This window comes from Eurytemora carolleeae, unplaced genomic scaffold, assembly GCF_000591075.1.
Source record: "Eurytemora carolleeae unplaced genomic scaffold, Eaff_2.0 scaffold155, whole genome shotgun sequence".
In the NCBI taxonomy this organism is placed as follows: domain Eukaryota; kingdom Metazoa; phylum Arthropoda; class Copepoda; order Calanoida; family Temoridae; genus Eurytemora; species Eurytemora carolleeae.
The window spans coordinates 84,577-106,552 of record NW_019396666.1 but is presented as its reverse complement, the minus strand read 5'-3'; the positions used below and the strand labels follow the sequence as shown (position 1 = coordinate 106,552).

Here is a 21,976-nt window from a genome sequence, read left to right as displayed (position 1 = left end):
AAGGGGGGGATGCCCCTCCCTGAAGAAGGCTTGCCCCCTGGGGGGGGGGGGCAAGAGCCAAGAAGTCAACTCTGTTTTGCAGTTTAGCGATTCAAGAATCCTGACCCTGAGCAAATTTAAGAGCTCTGATCATAAAATAAAACAAAAATAATAATTAAACGTGTTCGTTTACAGTTCAATCGATATATTGCTGTACAACTAAAAAATTAATTATACATGTTCACCGCAAATATTGTTTGATGTGTCATATTAAAACACATGTTTCATGTAAAATCATGATTTTTTAATGAAAGGCATTTCTTGTCAATGTCTGAGTACAATGTACATATTTGATTAATGGATGAATAATGAATATATATATATATATATTAGTTGAGCACCTGCTCACCCTTTACGGGAAATGCTGTTATTAAACAAGGTATGTCCGATTTCAATTAGATTATACGATTTTTTTGGACGAGAGGGAAGGGTTAGCACATCGTTTATGACAATTTTCTGTTCGTACATTACATAACACTTCATTATATATCATGCGTACCTCACATTTAATTGATTTTTCAACTTATACAATTATTTTTATCTATAAATTAAAATTAGTAGAAATATTTTAAAACTCAAATATTTTTGACGTGCTCCAATACAAATAAACAAACCAGTTTTAAAGGTAAATAAACAATACATTATCAGTGCATTGCTTGATTTGATTGATCTCATCGCTCAAATATCATTGAAGAAAATTAATCTTTGAAATGGCTGATCGACTGTCAGGTAAGTGAACTACGAGTTTTTTAGTTTTTCGTGAAGTTGTTTCTGTATGTTTGAAGTCGTGTAAATTCTTGTTAGTTTAAAGATCAATTCTTTATTCTTCTGAGAATAATGTTCTTTATTAATTTGATTGGTACACACATGTTCGAAATCCAGGTCTTTCCTAGAGAACGAGTTTTGGAACCCTTTCATTCGAATTTTTTTAACCACGACGTCTCCGACTCCGACAGCGGCCCTCTGAAGTACGGTGAAAACATCTAAAAAGCATAGAAAAATTAGATTATGCGCCTAAACTATATCTTGCGGTGACATCCAGTGGCCAAACTTTACTAGTACGGAGATAATCCAAGTAATTCTTAAATACTCCTAGGGTTGTTAATAGTTTTTGTAAACGATCGTTTTCTGATTTTCAATAGTTTTCAAAAACTTCGAATTTTTAGAAAACGAATAACGATATTTTTTGAAAACCATAGATTTTATAAAAACGTGTCAGTTATTTTACTTATACTGTTTTAAATCTCTTGTTTTTGAAAAAAAAATGTTTATATACAATTATGGTAACTATTGTGAACGAAGGGTAGTCGTTAACGATCGTGAACCCTTGGAAATTTTTTTTGAAAAAAATTATTACATGCAAATCTATTGAATGTCGTTTTCCATAAAGTAAAACAGTTGTGTGGGAGCTAAAACTATTTTCTTAACGTACTCTGATAATTACAGGTGCCCTTCTGGCCGGTCGGTTTCCTCTCTTTTTAACAATCTTTAACGATGGGACGATCGTTTAAGGGTTGTCGTAGATGGGTTCTTAACGAAACTATGAGTTTTATGAAAATGATAGTTTTGAGAAACGAAACGTTAAGTTCTTCAAAAAATGAAAACCTTAACATCCAAAAATACACCCGTTAATTTTGGACAACTCTGGCTTTATTAATAACACGACTTCTCTATAAAGGACCTAATATTGAAGAGGAGTATTTGTGGAGCTGTACTCTGACTGGAGCAGCTGGTGAGTATACCTGGAACCCCGAGGATCCAGCAGATAATTCCGAAGATCCAGAAGATGAAGAGTTTGATCCTTCTTGTAAACCTAATCACAGGCTCTTGGGTAAGGCTTTTAGTGGGTGAATTGTCGTTTTAATGGGCGAAACCTTTGGGTGTATGGGCGAAACCTTTGGGTGTGGGGGCGAAACCTTGAGTGTGGGGGAGAAACCTTGAGTGTGGGTGCGAAACCTTTGAGTGTGGGGGCGAAACCTTTGAGTGTGGGGGCGAAACCTATATCTGGGTGTAGCTTTTAAGTTATAGATCTTATTATTATTTAGTTAAGACTATTCTACTGGATGAAACCGCTAAAAAAGATGAGGTTACTGTAGTCCAGATTGAAACTACTGGGTACAAGGATCAAAAGGTTATTTTTTTTCTCTTCTCAACCTGAATTTTGCCATCCGTAGTTTTTGTAACATTTGACGTCTTCACTTACTCACGGTGAAACACGACTCCCCTCTGGTGGACAAACACTTCAGGGTACAGAGACGTACAAAGTATGTCTTAATATTCTAGCTCTATCTTCAGCTTCCTTATTGAAAGATAAGAGCCCAGATGAGCGGGGGAGGGCAGGCGGCAATAAGCCACAACATTTTTCCTCCTAGTGATATGCCACATACAGGGTGTTTTTTTAATTCTGCAATTTTCAAAAAGCGATTTTTGAAAAGCTTATTTTGCCATTTTATCTTTTCTGTCGCATAATATAATACAAAAAAATTATTTTGAGTGAGGGATTTCTTAAAATTAGTCAGATCGGTCGAAAAAAATAGCGACACTTCATTAATTACAAGAGGAGGTTGTTTACAAAAGGAGGAAATGCAAATAAAATTGCGATATTACTGATGAAAAAAAAACTACTTCTGAAAAAACTTATAAATTTTTAAGGTCTTAAATGACGTCGTTTTCTGCATGCGAAGACTGAATTCATTTCAGAATATAACATATTGAGGCAAACTCGTACTGAATTTTGATGTTTGGTTTGGCTTGGTTCACTAGTAAAAATGAAGGAATAAACTTCAGCCAAGGCTCTAAAAAGGTATTGGGAGTGTATGCGCTTAGCATGCTTTGGCATGGAAGACAACACGGTCGTGGCTCATGGCTGCCGGAAGACCAAGGATAATATGTGATTGCGGCTTATGTCAGCCTGCCTTCCCCTGCTACCCAGATAGTTTCATCCACACTTATTACTAACATAAGACTCCTCTGACTTGTCTTTGAAACCCGACCCCCTGTCGGCGAAATCAAATGAAGATCATAACTTTCATATCAAAACTAGATTACATGCTAACACCTATAGTTAAAGAGACACTTCCATACACAACGAATCGGAGCAGACTAAGACGCACTGAGTACGTCTTAAATAAACCCATTAATTTGGGATGATAAGACTTAGAAGGGACTGGGAGTACCGCGTTCTCTGGTCATTTTGGTGGTACATTCTAGTCTGGAAAATTTATACTTTCTGTTTAGGTGATCACCCCCTTTGCAAAAATGAAAAGTGGAGTTGACCTGCAGCGGTATCTAGATATTCTGGTCCCAGATGCAGCTAAATTCAAGATTATCAGCGGCACAGGGCCGGTCACCCTGGTGGGCTCACACTGCGTGGACTTTTATGATTACAGGTTATAATTTACTTTTTGCTAAGGTTTTGCTTTCAGAAATGTTACTGCATAAACGTATACCACTCCATTGAGCGAGTGGCTTATTTGATCCACAGCGGTACCCTTAATAGCTTTGTCCTGTCAATGAAATGTCCCCCTTCTTTGAAACATCCCAACCTCGTTTATTATGTACTTGCGTTTCTTCAATTGAATCTGGTCCGCATATCTTTTGGTACTTACCATATTTCGGAAGGGGGGGCGGGGTCGAATTGACCCCCCCCCCCATTTTTTTATATTGCTTTTCGAACTTCAAGGGTTATAGAGCTTGAATTTTTAAATAAATATTTTTAATCGTAGAAAAGAGAAGATGACTGATTGATGGTCCATGCATTTACTTCCTTAAATTTGCACCACTGAAAGTCGCTAGCTTTTTTGAAAGTTGATTCTATGATTATAACAATAATAAACATTTTATGTTTTTGGAAAGCTGCTTGGACGGCTCTATTAACCAATTGTTGGACAGTTTTTAAACATTTTTCATGCAGCTGTGCAATTTTTATGAAGCATATGTTTAAATACCAGTTTTTCCATTGACAAATCATAAGTCAGAAAGAAAGTAAGCAATTAGCTTGTGCAAACTTTTGCAAGCTTATTGCATAATTTTCTAAAACTTTGCAAAAAATATTCACTTGAAAGTCAGGTCAGATGTTTTCCAAAAATGTGTTTTATGCCGTGTTTATGCGATTTTCAAAAATTTGCAATTTCTTCTTTTTTGTAATGTCATGCAAAAAATGTAATTTTCAGATAAATGCATGTTTTAGCTGTAAATGCAAACCTGAATTGGCCTACTCAAAAGCTTTCTGCTCTACTTTAATCTGCAAAAAAATTTCAAATATATACATTTTTGAAAAGCCTATCAAGCAAATTTAAATCTGAACATTTTTCAACATTTTAAAATCTTGTGTAGAGTGTAAATTGTCTGTGCAAAAATCTGCCCAAAATTACTAAAATGTGTTTCTGGTTTCATTTCAAATTTTCAAAAGAGCTATAATGAAATCCAATGACTGGAAGTAGGCCTAATTATGGATTTAGTCTGGTATAGTTAAAGTAAAATGCCTGAGGACTAGAACATAAGTCCGACCTTAAGTAATGGGTATGCGAGTTATTGCAAAAAAAGAGGGGTGTCAAATTAATTAAATAAGGTTAATAACATCTGACCAAGTTGTATTAAATTTCAATATTTTCAATTATCGGTTTTGATACGGTCATGTTTCGTGTGTCACCCTGTACCCAAATCAAAGTAATATTTGATAGGTTTTGCGCTTTTATACAACATCGTGCCATTTACCTACTGAATTTGATTTATCTAGGAGGTGAAGGCATCCCCAGGCAAGATTGATGGAAAGAAAGCTAAAGGAAAGAAGATCAGTCCAAAGAAGAAAGGTGGTGAAGAAAAAGAAGAAAAGCCCAACGAGCCTACTAAGGAGAAAGGGAAAAAGGGAACCCCTAAGAAAGAATCCCCCATGAAGAAAGAAACAAGGTAGATTTAAAACTATAGCAAGAGATTTTTATTTAATTAATTAATGCTTTCTCTTTGTCTTGTCATTGAACGTGAACTCCTTTGGGCTCCTGCCTCAGGTTTATTATGAACGGAAACTTCCTAAATCTTGGAAAATGACATCTAGTGTTCTATCTGTATTTGTATTAATCTATGGGGGGGGGGGATAGCAAACGGGAATAAACTGAATGTTCGTTTGTCAACCTTTTTAACGGCTTGAAATTATTATCAGAATTAAAGGATGTTATTTACTACTTCAAACCGAATGTTGAATTTTGTTCAACTAATTCATTTTTTTAGTGAGCCTAAGAAGAGGAAAGCAAGCGATGAAGATTCTACAGAAAAAAAGAAGAGTAAAGCCTAGAAAATAGATCATTCTATTGCTGGTGCCAGTGTGCAAGGATATGTTTAAGCTTTTATGTAATTTGTATAGTCAAATTATTCAATAAACTGATTCAGTTATTCTGCAGTGCCTACTTAACAAATGAGACTGGCTAAAATGTAAAGTTTATCCAAGCTATCCTTCTCTCCAATCTTGCTATAAGTACTGAAAGCGTATGTATGAGCTCTGTGTTTAAACATCAGAGATGTCCTGTTTCAAAATGTCTTAATAAGTTTGCTTTTATTACATTGGGAATACATAACGATAAAAACTATATTTCAAACTATAGTAAAACTGTTCTTACCAAATTTGTCTGATCAAATGTCGAGCAAAAATAAATAAAGCACAAGATTCTAACTTTATAACTACTCGAATTTTTTGATAAAATAAATTGGGTGTCTCAAACCTGGGAATTCAGTGAGGAATTTGATAGCGTTTTTGTTATGAATTAGCCTTAATGAATTACAAACTGAAGTATCGGCTTCTGTATCATGGTTAACGTACAATGCATATAGTTGTATATTGTACTCGTTTCTGAAGTCCTGTCAAAACAGCTTTTATTCTTGAACCAGGGGATATTCTACTCTACTAGAGTTGGCCGTGTTCGGTCATTTTTTTCGTTTAACGTTCAAGACCCATTTCATTAATTTTTATTTCAATTGTCTTAAACCAGGGTATTTTACAATTTTCTAAAGACAACCGCGTTCATTTTTTCATTTCTTTTATTCAATATACGTTTTTTTAAGTTAAGTTGATATAGTTCGTTCTCAAAATGATTGTTTTCTTACTGAGCGATCGTTCAGTAAAATCGTTCGATCAAAAAAATCGTTCTTTCAGTAAAAATACGATAGTTTTTTGAGTTTGCTTAAAGAGTTGTTCGTTTATATTTAAAATCTTTCAAAAATAATAAAAAAATGAAATCGTTCATGAAGGATCAAGATCGATCTAACGATTTTAAATCGTTCTTTTCAAAAAATTATCGTTTGTATTTCTTTGAACGATTAAAGGTTTTCGCATAATGGTTCGTTTTTTTTCTGAACAACAATAGCTTTCACGAAAACTTTCATTTGTTTCCAATTATTGTGTTCGTTCATGAAAACGCTCTTCTAGTGATTGGACAAAGCTTGGTTTGTTTTCAAAAACTTTAGGTTTTTTATTTAAGAGGTTCCTCGAAAGATAAATTCTAAAAATACCAAAATAGTTTATTCTAAACAATTTCTTTTTCTACAAGTTGCCAAATTTAAAACTAAAGTTATGTTGTGACACTTTAAAGTCGACCCGGTCTCGCTTGGAACTTAATTCATCTCTGCATTCTTTACCTCTTTGTGATAAATACAATCTAAGCCCTGAGTTCTAAATGTGTGTCTGTTTCTATTGAAAAGAAAGGCAAGTGACAGAACCCGATATATACCTTGAAAATACAACATTTAAAAAATAGACTTGACTAATCATTAGGCATCATCAATATTGGAACTGAGCCAACCGCCCCCTAAAAAAATTGAAAACATCAAGAATTTATTTACTTATTTATTATAATCTATTCTAATTATGTTTAATTAATGTCAGCTAAAGTTTATCAGTTTGAATAGGACTTGATTATGAAGAGTAAAATAAATAAGAGGGGTCAGCGTGGTTGTAAAATACTATTAATGTGATTGTAAAGGGATTGTAAACATTATATCAAGCGACCCTGCAGCAAAGGTGGCAATTCTCGTTGCACAACGGTACCTTTAAAAGCTATGGCTCATCATGAGTTTGAATAAAAAAATTGAAATTAATTGAAAATTTATTTTTAATCGCGGATTTTCTACAAAAATGACGTGCGCATTTCTACTACAGGATAGCATGTCCAATAAACACGTTTAACCTTAGAAAAACGAAAACATCTTCCACATTATTAATCAGATTAAGGTTTAAAGGGTTAATTGGGCATTGCAATCTTTACCTGTAGGGTCATATAATACTTATACTCCAATCCTTTAAGAAGCCATCCCAAATAAATATAAAATATCCCAAATATATTTGAAATATCCCAAATATTTATAAAATATCCCAAATAAATATAAAATATCCCAAATATTTATAAAATATCCCAAATAAATATAAAATATCCCAAATAAATATAAAATATTCCAAATAAATATAAAATATCCCAATTAAATATAAAATATCACAAATAAATATAAAATATCCCAAATATATTTAAAATATCTCAAATATATTTAAATATCCCAAATAAATATAAAATATCCCAAATAAATATAAAATATCCCAAATAAATATAAAATATCTCAAAGATATAAAAAATAGCGGAATCAAAAAGATATTGTAGAGAGAATGGGGGCGGGGCTGGGTACGGAATAAAGCTCAAAATAAAACAACAAAAGGTGTCAATAAATATTAAAATTGAAAATCATTCTCCACTTCCGATAACATAATGAAGTCCAAGACGGTAAAGCGGAATAGTATGATTACTGTTTCACAAAACACAATTAAAAACGATTCAAAAAAGCTTCACTAAATATCTGTGTTTATTGGCACGCCCTGTAATGTAAATAGCTGAGTTCAATACTAGATTTTCATGGCACACCCTGCAATGTTAACTGCTGAGTTCAGTACTAGATTTTCATTGGCACACCCTGTAATGTAAACTGCTGAGTTCAGTACTAGATTTTCATTGGCACACCTTGTAATGTAAACCGCTGAGTTCAATACTAGATTTTCATTGGCACACCCTTTAATGTAAACCGCTGAGTTCAGTACTGGATTTTTATTGGCACACCCTGTAATGTAAACTGCTGAGTTCAGTACTAGATTTTCATTGGCACACCCTGTAATGTAAGCTGCTGAGTTCAGTGCTAGATTTTCAATGGGACACCCTGTAATGTAAACTGCTGAGTTCAGTACTAGATTTTTATTTTCACACCCTGAAATGTAAACAGCTGAGTTCAGTACTAGATTTTCATCGGCACACCCTGTAATGTAAACTGCTGAGTTCAATACTAGATTTTCATTGGCACGCCCTGTAATGTAAACTGCTGAGTTCAGAACTAGATTTTTATTGGCACACCCTGTAATATAAACAGCTGAGTTCATCACTAGATTTTCATTGGGACACCCTGTAATGTAAACTGCTGAGTTCAGTACTAGATTTTTATTGGCACACCCTGAAATGTAAACAGCTGAGTTCAGTACTAGATTTTCATTGGCACACCCTGTAATGTAAACAGCTGAGTTTAATACTAGATTTTCATTGGCACACCCTGTAATATAAACAGCTGAGTTCAATACTAGACTTTCATTGGCACACCCTGTAATGTAAACAGCTGAGTTCAATACTAGATTTTCATTGGCACACCCTGTAATGTAAACAGCTGAGTTCAGTACTAGATTTTCATTGACAAACCCTGTAATGTAAACTGCTGAGTTCAGTACTAGATTTTCATTGGCACACCCTGTAATGTAAATAGCTGAGTTCAGTACTAGATTTTCATTGGCACACCCTGTAATGTAAACTGCTGAGTTCAGTACTAGATTTTCATTGGCACACCCTGTAATGTAAACAGATTTTCATGGCACACCCTGTAATGTAGTAAACTGCTGAGTTCAGTACTAGATTTTCATTGGCACACCCTGTAATGTAAACTGCTGAGTTCAGTACTAGATTTTTATTGGCACACCCTGTAATGTAAACTGCTGAGTTCAGTACTAGATTTTCATTGGCACACCCTGTAATGTAAACAGCTGAGTTCAGTACTAGATTTTCATTGGCACACCCTGTAATGTAAACTGCTGAGTTCAGTACTAGATTTTTATTGGCACACCCTGTAATGTAAACAGCTGAGTTCAGTACTAGATTTTCTGGTGCTGCTGTTAGATCATTTGTATTCAGTCTAAAGTTTAGGCTTTTTTCGTCGAAAAAATACATTTCGGTTTTAGTCTAATTTTATGGAAAGCATGCAGTTTCTAAACAGAAATTAGATTCATGTTAAGCGGTGTTTCAGTAAAATTGGTATTTCACCAACAGCAAAGTTGGTTCGTTGCAAGACGAGTACTTACTCATATCAACGATAACATATATAAATTAAACTAGCGTAAACTTGCACTTTACACTCCTAACTACAGTTTATATACTCCACAAGGTCAGAAGAATATTAAGAGCCTCGTTACTTTAACTATTTCAACTGATAATTTTAAGTACAGGGTGTCCAAATGCATTTGTAATCTGATCATTTATAGTTACAGGGTGTCCAGCATATGTAATCTAAACACTTTAAGTACAGGGTGTCCAATGCATTAGTAATCTTATAACTTTAAATGCCGGGTGTATGTAATTTGATAACTTTATATAGTGGGTGTCTCATCATATGTCATCTGAAAAATTTAAGAACAGGGTGTATGAGATTTTATCAATACACTGAAAACGACTTTTATAAATAATGCTTTGATCGCTGACAAGCATTTTTCAAGTTACGAGTTTATAAGTAAACAAGGATTAACTGTTAATTGACAACCCTTCTTTGTTAAGATACTTGTTCATGTGTCTCTGCTGTTTAACAGACTGGTATAACATTTAAATAGAAAGACGTCTTTAATGTCTTGAGATACACGACAACAACTGTATCTAGTCCAAAAATGAAAGAAAAAGGTTTCAAAATATATGAATGTAAATAGATTATTTAAAAAAATTGTTGGTCAATATCTACTAATGCTCAGTATTCTAAGTGCAGGGGGTCCCAAATTTTAAGTGAAATGTGAAGGTCGTAGGTGTACCAAAATGTAAATGATAATGTTAAAGGGACTGTAAAGGAAAAAATCATGAAATAGGGTATAGGATGAAACCTGAGAATCTCAGGCGTTAAACGATACATATAAACATCTATCTGATGTTCCTGTCTCGAGAAATTTTGCAATTTTGTATAAAAGTTGTAGTATTAAACAGATCATATTCAATAAATACGCAACCTATCTGAAAACGACGATATCCCACTGGAGCCTGAGAATCTTAGGTTTGCTCCTATAATAATTTTTTCATTTTTATTTTGCATTTTAATAGATAAAATTGGTAATATTATAACATTTAGTCCATATAGTCCGTATTATGTCTCCAGAACTTCAGCCAATGGCAGCGCAGTATACTGGTCACGTGATTTCGGTCTGTATCACGTGACAACGATACAGCACTGCCATTGACTGAAGTTCTGGTGACGCAATACGGACTATATCTAATCATTTCATCAATTATATCTATTTAAAATGCAAAAGTATAAATAAGAAATATAGTAGGAGCAAACCTGAGATTCTCAGGCTCCTGTGGGATATTATCGTTTTCAGATTGGTTGCGTATTTATTGAATATGATCTGTTTAATACTACAACTTTTACACAAAATTGCATATATATAAATTTTCGTATAATTTTGACACAGTTTTATATCAATTTCCCGAGACAGTAACATCAGATAGATGTCTTATATGTATCGTTCAAAACCTAAGATTCTCAGGTTTCATCCTATACCCCCTTTCATTTTTCCTTTAAACTCCCTTGAAGGAAATGAATTATTTTATATTTCTGATATCTATAAAAAGATGTCCCACAAAAGGAATTGACTATAATGACGACCTAACCCCTTAGATAATGTGTAAATTTGGTTTTCTATTTAGAACATTTTTATTTAATAATTACTCGAAGGGAAAATAAGTTTACAGCTAAAGGGAACCATGAATAAAGAAAATGCAGATATTAAAAAGTCTATTTCTTTGTAGATAACCCTGTATCTTCAATTATAAAATACAATAGAAACGTCTGACCTCTATTAAAGAAATTAGACAAAATATATTTTCGGAAAAATACATTTAGTTAATTTGAAACAAATAAGGAAGGATTGAGATGATTGACAGATTATACGCTTGCTTAAACAATAATAATATCATCTCTAGGGTTTCCGCCGGGATTCCGGGTTACAGTTCAGTTTCCATTATGGAAACTGTTTACATAAACATATACACTTATATTCTCCGGCCTTTAAACTTGTTAAGTACAACGTATTTCATACTCAAGTTTCTTTTAAAATAGTCCACCAGGGAATAAGTATAAAGTTAATGGAAATGTCACCATGGTTCGGCATGAGATAGCCAATCGCAATGCTTTTCAGACGGGTTCCTTATTTTTAGCATATGCGCCCAAAACCCTACAGTCAAGAAAGGTGCAGAAAAATGTCGTCAATTAAAATTAGGCTTGAATCACGAATACTTTAATATAAATATTAATCAAATTATATTTTTTGCGTCAAAATTTCGCTGATAGTGTTGACTTAAATATGTATATTAATTATTTACAACTAATATACCTGCAGTTTTAGGGAATTTTACTTTACCAAGGGTTCCCAAGACCAATATTATCTACAAAACATCCAGAGCGCAGCGCATCCTGTGGTTAAGTAAAATTTTAAGTTCCCGAAAAATAGTCTTATACAATTGTATCGTCTTTTGAGAGATTATGCGCTTAATTTTTTGCAGAACGGGTAGTTATTTTACGTAACTGTCCTAAGGGACGTTAAGTAACCTATCCTCCCTCTGTTGGGTAAATCATAGGTCGGTAATTTTGGTCAAAAGGAGGTAAATTAAAATATATGTATACAATACAATACACAAATTATATTCTCCTAAACTTCTTTTGTACTATAATTGTTTTAATCTGGAACATTATATCTACAGTACCAGTATTCAGTTTCTTATTAATCATTAACAGACGCACACTTTGGTACGGACGCACAAACATGACGTTTCCCCTCCCTGTAGTCCACTAAACAGTAGTTCCCTACTTTAACACTATACATCAGTGTACACTGTACAGAGACATCAAAGTTCCTAATCCTACCACACAAAACTGCCCTTGGTAAAAGTAAATTCAACCTATATGAAGCATAAAGTCTGACCGCTTCAACCTTGTTGAAACCTTGTCCTATCTGTCCATAGAGCTAGCTAAAGTACAAACCGGGACCGGAAAGGTTGACCCGACTCGAAAATTCAAATGTACTACGGCTGCCCATACATGCTACACTATTCCCCTTTTTCTGCCATACCTTAGAAATTTAGAATAATTTAAATGGTAATCAAAGGCCGGAAAAGAAGGCGTAAATTCAACTTCAAGTTCGACCCTTTAACACTAGCTTTGTAAGGTGTTTTAAATATGAAAAATATTAATATTTACTTTCTAAAAGGAGCGAAATATAGAATTTTACATCAAACTTTTAAAAACTGGCGTTGGGCACAGAATATTCTGGGTTTTCGTGGAATATTGTATATAGGCTAGCTTACTGTTAAACTCCAGATTTAAGGCAATTTGGACACCATTTCAGAATATAAGCTCTCTGATCACTTTGATCAGCAAAAAGTTAAATACCATTGTAAATATTCCCTTTAATACCTCCTAAATGAAAATTAATTATCAACACACCCCATCTTTTCCGCAGCAAAACAAGCCAGAAAACTGTGAAACGTTTGTCATCTTCATTTTTTTATCATGTAGAAATGTTGTAAAGTAATTTGTAATTTAGATTTGTTATTGCCTTTATATTCCAGGACACATTTTAAAAAAAGTCCTTGGCGACATTTCAATATATTAAAAAAAACATATTTACCCCATATTTCTGGGATACCACTGTAGCTGTTGTTTGGTTTGCGTGTAAAAAGTTTATGTTTTGATGAAGATTAAAGTATTAATTTAGGATTCTGCGTTTTATTTTTTTTCATTTACATTTATCTTTTATTAAATACAATATTATTAAAAGCTTTTCTGGTGAAAATCTGACGTAAAACAGGGTTCTAAAAAAATGACAATTGGAAACGATTTGAAGTCGTCTTTATCTTTGAAATAATTTGCAGCATTCATTTGTGAACCTAGTTTTACAAGTATGATTGTATGTTGAATCAAATAATTATTAAATTCAACCAAATTGTTCGCCAATGGCGTAATGTTGTGGGTAATAATTTTGGTAAGGGTAAAATTTATGCATCATGTAATAAAAGGAAAGTTGTCAAGCATGCAATTTTAAAATAAGATTTACATCTGAAATCTTTCTGAAGCTCTAAACACTCTCAATATTTACAAATGGACATAAAAATATATTTACTAGATACACCCTGTATTTTTGATGAAGGATTGAGAGAAAAGAGAGAGAAAAATTATCCATAATTGGATCTCCAACTGTTTCTAAGATCTACATTAGTATACGTGTATGTCCCCTGGGTTAGATGGCCTGTTTAGCATCAACCAAAGAACAGAATATTGAAAGTACGTCGAAAAGTTTTACTATGTTATAATTTTGCTAATTTAAGTTGAAATCCTCTGCAAGAAATCCACATAGTTCTGAAATTTGATCAATACTGTTTTTTAATCTGTCCTTCGACGAACATGACTAAAACTTCCGCCATTTTTTAAAATTTGAACACGTCGAAGAGATGCTTACTGCTCAATTCGACAATTTTAAACGTAACCTCAAAATATCAAACTATCAAAAATAGAATTGATAATTTCCATAATAATTGAAACTTTTTCTTTGTTTGCAGTGTTTAAGACAAAGTATACTTTTCCAAAAAATGTCGAATTGTTTTATCTTATTAAAGGGACTGTACTCTCCATTAATAGAGTGGTTTATCCGACTCCAACGCTACTGTGAAAACCTATGTCTGATCAAAGATGAATTGATGAATCTCTAGAAATTCACTATTTCAATGGTGGTTACCAGACGACAAAAGTAGCTTGCGCAATTCTCTTAAATAACAACTATGAGAAAATTATCAGATTTAACACTTTTTAATCTAGAAAATTATCAGATTTAACACTTTTAATCTAGAAAATTATTAGATTTAACACTTTTTAATCTAGAAAAACGACAATGTCTTTCACATTATTGGTTAGATAAAGATTTACAGAATATATTTATTGGGGTTTGGACAAACCCTTTCTTTAAATGGAGAGTTACTTGAAATTAAAACGATTATCCCTTTAAAGCAGTTGAACTAAAGGTGCCCTAATCAGTTTACTGTAGAATTTTTGCAAAATTTTTCATCGTATTTTTGAATAGTTTTTTAAAAACTGATTTTCAAATTCATCCCTCAAAATTGGACAATGGGGAGATTTTGAAGATTGAATTTTCGGCCCTACTAAACAATTATATACTGTAAAAACGTCTCAAATGAAACTTGAAAAATTCTCTATTATACTGCACTTTCAGCTTAACTTCCAGGTCTAGCCAATCTCTCCCTTTCTGAGGGCTGAGATATATATTTAAAAACTAATTATTAATAAGATCAGCCTTGTGGCGAAAACTGTTTTTTGAATTAAACCTAAGAGCGGTCTTAAATAAAACTCATGGTATTTTCCCCGTAGTCCCCTAACTTCCCCTTTTCTCTTTTTTTTTTCTTTTGATAACAACTAATTAATTGCCCCAGCTTTAAAGTTGCTTATTCTAATGTATGTGCATTGTGCAACCTTATGTTGCATATCTTTGATATTTAAATTATGAATTCTAATGGTTAAAATTTGAAATTTTAATGGTTTACAACAACTGATTGCCAAGATATAAGTTTGTGGTGAGTAATCACTTTATTTTCATGATGAAAGATGTTTTAAGTAAGCATCTGTAGATGACAAACACAACAGGATCCATCACCAAGTCAGGTATAATTAAAGGGACTGTGAACCTAATTTAATTTGTAGATTTGTTAAGTTGAATTCACAACGGTATCCTACCATTGTCAGTAGATGGATCGGGTCGGTTGAACATATATACGTTGTTAGCCTTTTTAAGAAATGATTCTTTTAATATGTATTTTTACTAATTTATTGCAAATAATTCTACAGTTTTAACCTTATCCTGCAAATAGGGAAAATTAGAGGGTAACATTTACTCTACATCACTGATGTCTTTGTGACTTCGTAGCTCCTTTAGTTTTAATTTGTTGCATAAGTATGAGAATAGAAAATTTATCCTGTTACCTAAAATAAATTTAAAACATTGATGTATTTCTTAATAGCTGTTACTTAAGAGATATTATAATTGAAAACATATAAGATTTCAATCAATTATGCAGTTTTAAGACCAGGCCAACTTTCCAGTGTCGCTGAGCCTCTGTCCTGGTTTTCTTCATGTCGGCCAGAAAATTAACCTTTATATCTTTAGTTTCTATCAATTCAGTACAAAAGGAGTAATGGGCAAAATCCTGCTAGATGTATGGGTCAGATCGTTCAAATTAAAGCGTACGCAAAAAATATTAGCTGGCTTTAGTCTCTCAAAAGCATTTAGACTCTATGCCATGTTAAGGTGATGAGGGGTCTACGCTAGAGGTGCTAACTGCAATATTCCTGATAGCGTTGTGTCTAAGTGCTGCTGTTCCTGCCCCACTGACAGCATGGAAGTTTGTCAAGAATCCGGATCTCAGGACTCCACTCAATATATTCAAGGTCCTGAGCCTTTTGTATTAACAAGATTATCAACATAAATGTGTCCTAATTAATTGCATAAAATTGCAGAAAATGAAAGGGGGTATAGGCTGATCTTAAATTGAGTTCAGTTTTGACTGTTTTCTAGTTCTATCTGTTGTATATGGAAGAAAAGGGTTAAAAACCCTTAAACCCAAGCGAGTAAAACCCATATAAATTCATGGAGTTGCAGTGTTCCACCTAAACCATAAATAAGTCAATTAACTTTTAAATATGTATAGGTTAGAAAAGCGTGTATTTTTTAAAGAAAGTGCAGCAAGCGTAATTTCAAGTGACCCGCCTTGCTAAGATAGCAATGTGAGATTTAGCTAAGTGCTCTTTATATACTGCGCCATGAATATGAGCATCCTTAATATTTGTACCCTATCTAAATGTTTTGTCATTTATTTGTCCAAATAGAGTCTTAATCCAGAAATGTTCACATTCCTTAATTTTTAGCTGAACTTTCTGCTGGGAACTGCGTTGAACTTAGGTATGGCCCCGTTGAGGGTTTTTGAGAGTCCAAGTTTAGAACCAACGTAAGTATCTACATAAATACACTGTCAATAATTTGGAATTAGATTCCGATATTTGTGGAAAAAAGAACATTCATGTGTGATTCAAGAAACCAGATTCTAATTTTTATAAAAGTATTTTCTGAAAATGATTACTGTTTATAGTGCAAGGAGGACAACATTGAAGCATCTGTTAAGACTGTTTTTGGGAAGTTCCATAAAGAAAATGGTTTCACCTGAGCCTGAAATTTTTATTTTACATTTCTTTGTTATTGCATTTTATCAGCCAACCCACTCGAATTTCCCTGGAAGGGGCTGGTTCATTTGGTTTGCTATCCTGTTTTTTCTGGTATAAACCGTGCAGTTTACTGCTCTCTCTAGCTGGTTAGATGTCAGTCTGGTTTTTTAAACAAAGGGCCGTTTATAATAGATAATCCAAAAATACTTTTGTAGATTGTGTCTGTTGACAATGGTTAACTATGTGACCGGTTTGCAGTCCAAGTTAAACATTCTCATCCTGGAGGTTGACAGATTTACAGCTATACAGTAAGTTCAGATATGTGCATTGTTGAAATTATAAACATGAATATGAATGTAAGCTTCAGATATCCTATTAATTAAATTCATAATTGAGAAAAAACATTTTTGTAAATTCTTTTGATTGTTTGTTATCATTGATAAAATGTTAGGGCGTGTTTTAGCAGTGTTTTGGGTTAACATATATTTGGATAACATTGGATATTTTTTAAACTGAAATGATTATCTGATTAAATTTGATTTTATTTGACTTTTCAGGTTTCCTCTTGTTCATTATGATGTTGTTACAACTAGAATGTCAACAATAACCTGGTTTGTTCTAATCATAAAACAGGGAAATTTAAAAAGGAATTATGATCAAGTTACTAGAAATACATAGGGTAAATATTGACAGTGCATTAAATACTAACCTCCCTCTAACTAAATTTGTATTTACCTAGAAAATATTTACCCTTACACTTGTGTTGTAAGTTGTAGGTTGTGAGTTCAATTTGAATTTTCAATATCTCGATACACTTTTTTGTATGCCTTCTGACTTTAAGAAACATTTTTGCAAAAACTGCTGATGCCCCCCATCCCCTTGAATGTGATAATGTGCACATAGCTTTAATTAACCCTATAAATCAGTATTGCTGCATCTGGTGTGTGTTTGCTGGTTGGTCTTCTTGTTCTTATATTTTCTCCTCAGCAGTTCTACTGTCCACAATACCAAACAGGGTGCTACCTTACCACCTCAGTGTTCAGGTATACCTTTTCCCAAAAAGCAAGTTAGAGATTGAAAATCCAATTTAACATTATCAATAAGTAAAAACCATGCTGGAGGTAGCAATGTACAACAACCAAGTCTACTAGCAATTATAATTATTAAAGAGAAAAGATTATTAATGATGTTGATATTGTACCTGGAACATTTTTAGACAGTTGTTACAATCCAGTTGACAAACTTGGTAATGACCAGCTTTCCCTGATCATATATGATCATTGTTAACAAAAAAGTTGAAAATAATCTCTGGGAAAAAGTGCTGCCTATAATTATTTTGTAGGTATGGTTTGGTGTATCCCTTCCTAGTGATTACAGCCATATCTGCAGCTTTGTCCTTCACAACTTTCAGGTTTAGTAAAGCATTTATTGCCTAAAATACAACAACATGTTGCAAAGAACATGAATACCTTAAACTTAGCAATTTCTGCCTTATTCATGGTAAAAAGATTTTCAAGTAGATATGGACCAATTATATACACCGTCACAAGTGTCAAATATAATAAGGAAATGAAAATGTCTCACATTAGTTGACATGTTTTCCAAGATTAAATAAAAAAATGTAAAAATAGAAGATAAAAACACATAATATTGCACTTATTTTACTGTATGAAAAGCACTTTGTTCTGAAAGTATCATTATTATTAATAATTTTGTTCAAAACAAAAACCAAGTTGACACTTGTGACATAAGAATACAGCTGTCCTGAGAGTGTACAAATTCTACGTTGACATCTCCAGAATCTATTTGGTATTTAGTTTCATTTAGATAATATTGAAATGTTTAGAATAAGTCTGAAGGTAAAGAGAAGCATGCAGCAAGTGCAACCAGTCATCTTTCCCTCACAACAGCAGCATAGGCCAAAGGTAAAGATTAAATTTCAAGTTTCAATTAATTAAACATTACCATGATGTTTAAATTTACATTTTTTTCTAATTCTTACATGATCTCACAGCAATGTATAGTTGAGCTATTTAAAGAACTTGCGTTGGTTTCGGCTTTCTGTTGAGGATCTTGAGAATGAAGAACCAAGGAGAGACTCATTCAATAATCTAACCAGAATAGATGGCAAAGAACAAAGGGTATACCCCGAGGTTTATGATCAAACACAGGAGAATATCCAAGATGAAGGAGACCTAGTTGTTGAGGATATGGAAAACAATGGAGGAACTAGTGATCTGACAAGGGAATATGTAGAAACTGTTGATGGAAGAAGATGCCAAGCATCTATGATCTCAGACCAGGCCTTCGGAGAGCTTGAGTTGAGGAGGGAGCACATCACCCCAAGAAATACACAACAGGAGGTAATAGATTTAGGGGGCAAATTCTTTAATTTCTAATCAAAATCTGTGCCTTTTGAGCTTTATACATGAAATACCTCTTCAAAAGATTTCTTAAATTTTTTGTGGGGAACTTTCATTGTATTTTTCAATTCAAAATTAAATCAACTAATTCAATAGTGTAAATATTTGTTCAGTCACCACCAAAACAAAAAATCCAGCTAAAAAAAGAAATGACTTACTTGGCCGGATAGATAAACTTCTAAATCTGATCAGCTGATTGCCTACATTTAATGAAACAAATTACAAGCTACTGGTCTAATTTCTTCAATATCAAATGTCAAATCATCAATAAAAACTAGTACAAAATAAATTGACCTTTTTTTCAAGCAAACATAACTCTGTTTTGATTGAATTTAAAGTGAAAGTTATAATTGAACAGTTTTGAATTGAAAAACTAGAATTACCAATAATGCCTTTGTTATGAGATGTGGATGTATTCTTATCCAAACTATGCAGAGCAATGACTCTATGCAAATTTTGTATAACGCTATGTAAATTGCTTTGCCGTGAGACAGAATGCAAATTTTAAAAGTACATATTTCCCATTATTGTATATTATAAGTTTTATTATTTTTGGAATAAGCAAACTGCAAAGAATGAAAATAATGAATGATATTTTGTTCAATCTGGTAGCAGGAAAACTTTTTTTGAAACCCCTTTTTATTTTGTTCTATTTCATATAAGATTGTGCAAACCTCTGAAGGTGCTCCTGCAACAGAACATTCAGGTATTTCTTTTTAGCAAATTAACCGTATAGAAACCATCCAAAAGGTTTATTTTAAAAATTACAAAATAATTTATCAAAAAAAGTTCTTTTCCAGAGGAACACAGCGAAGTAATGGAAGGCCTGCAGAAATGGTAAGTGATTTCATTAACAATATTTTAAAGCATGTTTTGGTTGAACTTTTTTAATTAAAATCACTTTATGTCTGCATTTTTGAGAAACTAAAAATTGGTAACTTTGGTTCACAAAATATTTATAGGCTGAAGGACAGTATTAGAATCAACATGTTGGTTCTTCTCTACACATCCATCACAATCCCCATCTACATCCCCACCCTGGCCTGCTCCTACCAGGACTGTGATCAGGAAACTCAAGGTTGTGTGTTTCAGGTAACATGATCCCCTGTATTTCCAGTGGAATGGAAAAATTTTTGCTTGCCAATTTTTAGTTTTGTCGCAAATTCCGCATTTTTGCGCATTCCCCATGCATTAGAATTGTGCAAACTTCAGCATTCGGGGGTAAATTCCATGATAATTTGTTTCCGCACAAAAAAACGGAATTTGCCCGATACAAAAAATTGCAAATTTTACAAATAAACTAAACACAGGAAAACATTATCAATATAAAATATGAAAAACTTTAATACTGGATGGTAAGTATAAAAGCAAAGATTTCCATACTGTAAAAAAAAATCTTCAAAATTTTGATGAAGCTGAAACCGCATTTTTTTTTTGCGGGGTATACCGAATGTACCCATTATTTCAGGCAAAAGATTAAATATATCACTTCTTTTTTCAATTTTTTCTGACACAAGAATCCCTTTTAAACCTGTTTTAGTATGTGCTTAAATACTGGGCCCCTGTAAACCTGCTGGGACAGCTAGCGTACTGCTATCTCATCACTCTATCTATCAAAATGTAATCTTTCAACACTTTGAAAATAAAAAATAACAGATTTGTATATATTTTAGATGATGAGTACAATTAACATGGTTTAAACTTTCACACATTTTAAAACCATGTTTATTTTTAAATTTTATTACATGAATCAATAAAAACTACAGTGCAACTCATATATATACAGGGTGAGTAAAAAAAAAGTGTGATTAGTGGCGCCTGGTGCAAAATTGTACCTTTTTTTGTGCAGCTCTCCTGTATCATGTTTTCAATATTTTTTGAATTTTTTTCATCTCTTTTGGTATTCTGATGGCTCAAAAAAAAATTTCGCGAACCTTGTTCTCTCAAAATCAAAAGTTCAGAATAGCAAAATATGTGATTATAAATTATTTCTATCAAAATCTGAAATATTATAAAGATCGAATCACAGAATCATAGAATTTCAAATCAAATCAAACCAAATCAAATCATTTATTTGACCACAAGTAGAGATACATACTAATTAAGTAATTAACAATTATAACCTGTTATAAACATATTGTGGCTGGGGAGCTACAAGATAGCTCAGATTTAGACTCAGACAAGAGCCCCCAGGGTCCAGTTTATGATTAGATTCAATCAATGACGAAGTGAAGTGGCGGTGGCGGTTGGAGAACAGTAGGCGGAGACAATAGCGTCAATTTAATCAGTCAGAAATACAGAGAATTTTAGTCTCAATAATGTAAAGGATTTAATCAAGAAATATTATTAATATATGTTATTCAAATCAGTACAAGAGATAAAAAATAAGCTATATATTTGTTTAGACACGGATACATATATATGATACTCAATATATGTATCAAAAATGTATTAATAAAAATATGAACAAATATTATTTAAGACCTTGGAAACCCCAACCTAATCTAAGAAACAAGAGTTGAACAAGTATTGCAAAATAGCCGGTTGCATTAAAATATTGATAATCTATCCAGAAAATGTATTTTTAGTTTATGTTTAAATTCATTTCTGCTAGCAATACAAGACAATGCTGGGTAAAGTTCTTTCCAACAGGAAGTGAAAGAATACGAAGGAAATCTGTTAATAAATAAATTTTTACTTGATGCATCTCAAAATCTAAATTCCCGGGGACAAATGGCTCCATAAAGAAAGAAGGAGGGGCGTAACTAAATGCCATGGAGAACATGAACGAAAGTTTTTGACGAAGAATAAGGTCCGGGAACGGGAGTATTTTTAATTCATAAATTGAGGTTCAGAATGAGCATTTTATCTAGATTTAGCAATTGTTTTAATACATCTTTGGGAAGGGAGTCATAAAAGTAGGTGGGATGGGTGTCCTATAGGTGGGTGGAAGGGGTGTTCTTGAGGTG

The 21,976-nt window shown here is 33.0% G+C and overlaps 2 protein-coding genes and 1 long non-coding RNA gene across 3 annotated transcripts; all 3 read left to right on the top strand.

The window, feature by feature from the left end:
• Window positions 1-661: 661 nt before the first annotated feature.
• Window positions 662-4,269, top strand: LOC111707119 (mitotic apparatus protein p62). Its single transcript, XM_023480121.1, has 4 exons — window positions 662-768; window positions 1,718-1,870; window positions 2,085-2,170; window positions 3,277-4,269. Exons 1-4 carry the CDS (start codon window positions 750-752, stop codon window positions 3,433-3,435), a joined length of 417 nt encoding a protein of 138 aa, XP_023335889.1. The 5' UTR covers window positions 662-749; the 3' UTR covers window positions 3,436-4,269.
• A 109-nt stretch (window positions 4,270-4,378) lies between these two features.
• On the top strand, window positions 4,379-5,430 carry LOC111707118 (uncharacterized). Its single transcript, XR_002766379.1, has 2 exons — window positions 4,379-4,947; window positions 5,266-5,430. It is a non-coding gene; the product is annotated as an uncharacterized LOC111707118 (long non-coding RNA).
• A 9,541-nt stretch (window positions 5,431-14,971) lies between these two features.
• On the top strand, window positions 14,972-20,672 carry LOC111707117 (uncharacterized). Its single transcript, XM_023480120.1, has 13 exons — window positions 14,972-15,030; window positions 15,674-15,813; window positions 16,291-16,370; window positions 16,800-16,892; window positions 17,142-17,195; window positions 17,511-17,627; window positions 17,927-17,995; window positions 18,431-18,509; window positions 18,624-18,947; window positions 19,671-19,713; window positions 19,808-19,844; window positions 19,970-20,099; window positions 20,548-20,672. The coding sequence occupies exons 1-13, from the start codon at window positions 14,997-14,999 to the stop codon at window positions 20,629-20,631; spliced, it is 1,284 nt and encodes a 427-aa protein (XP_023335888.1). The 5' UTR covers window positions 14,972-14,996; the 3' UTR covers window positions 20,632-20,672.
• Window positions 20,673-21,976: the final 1,304 nt, after the last annotated feature.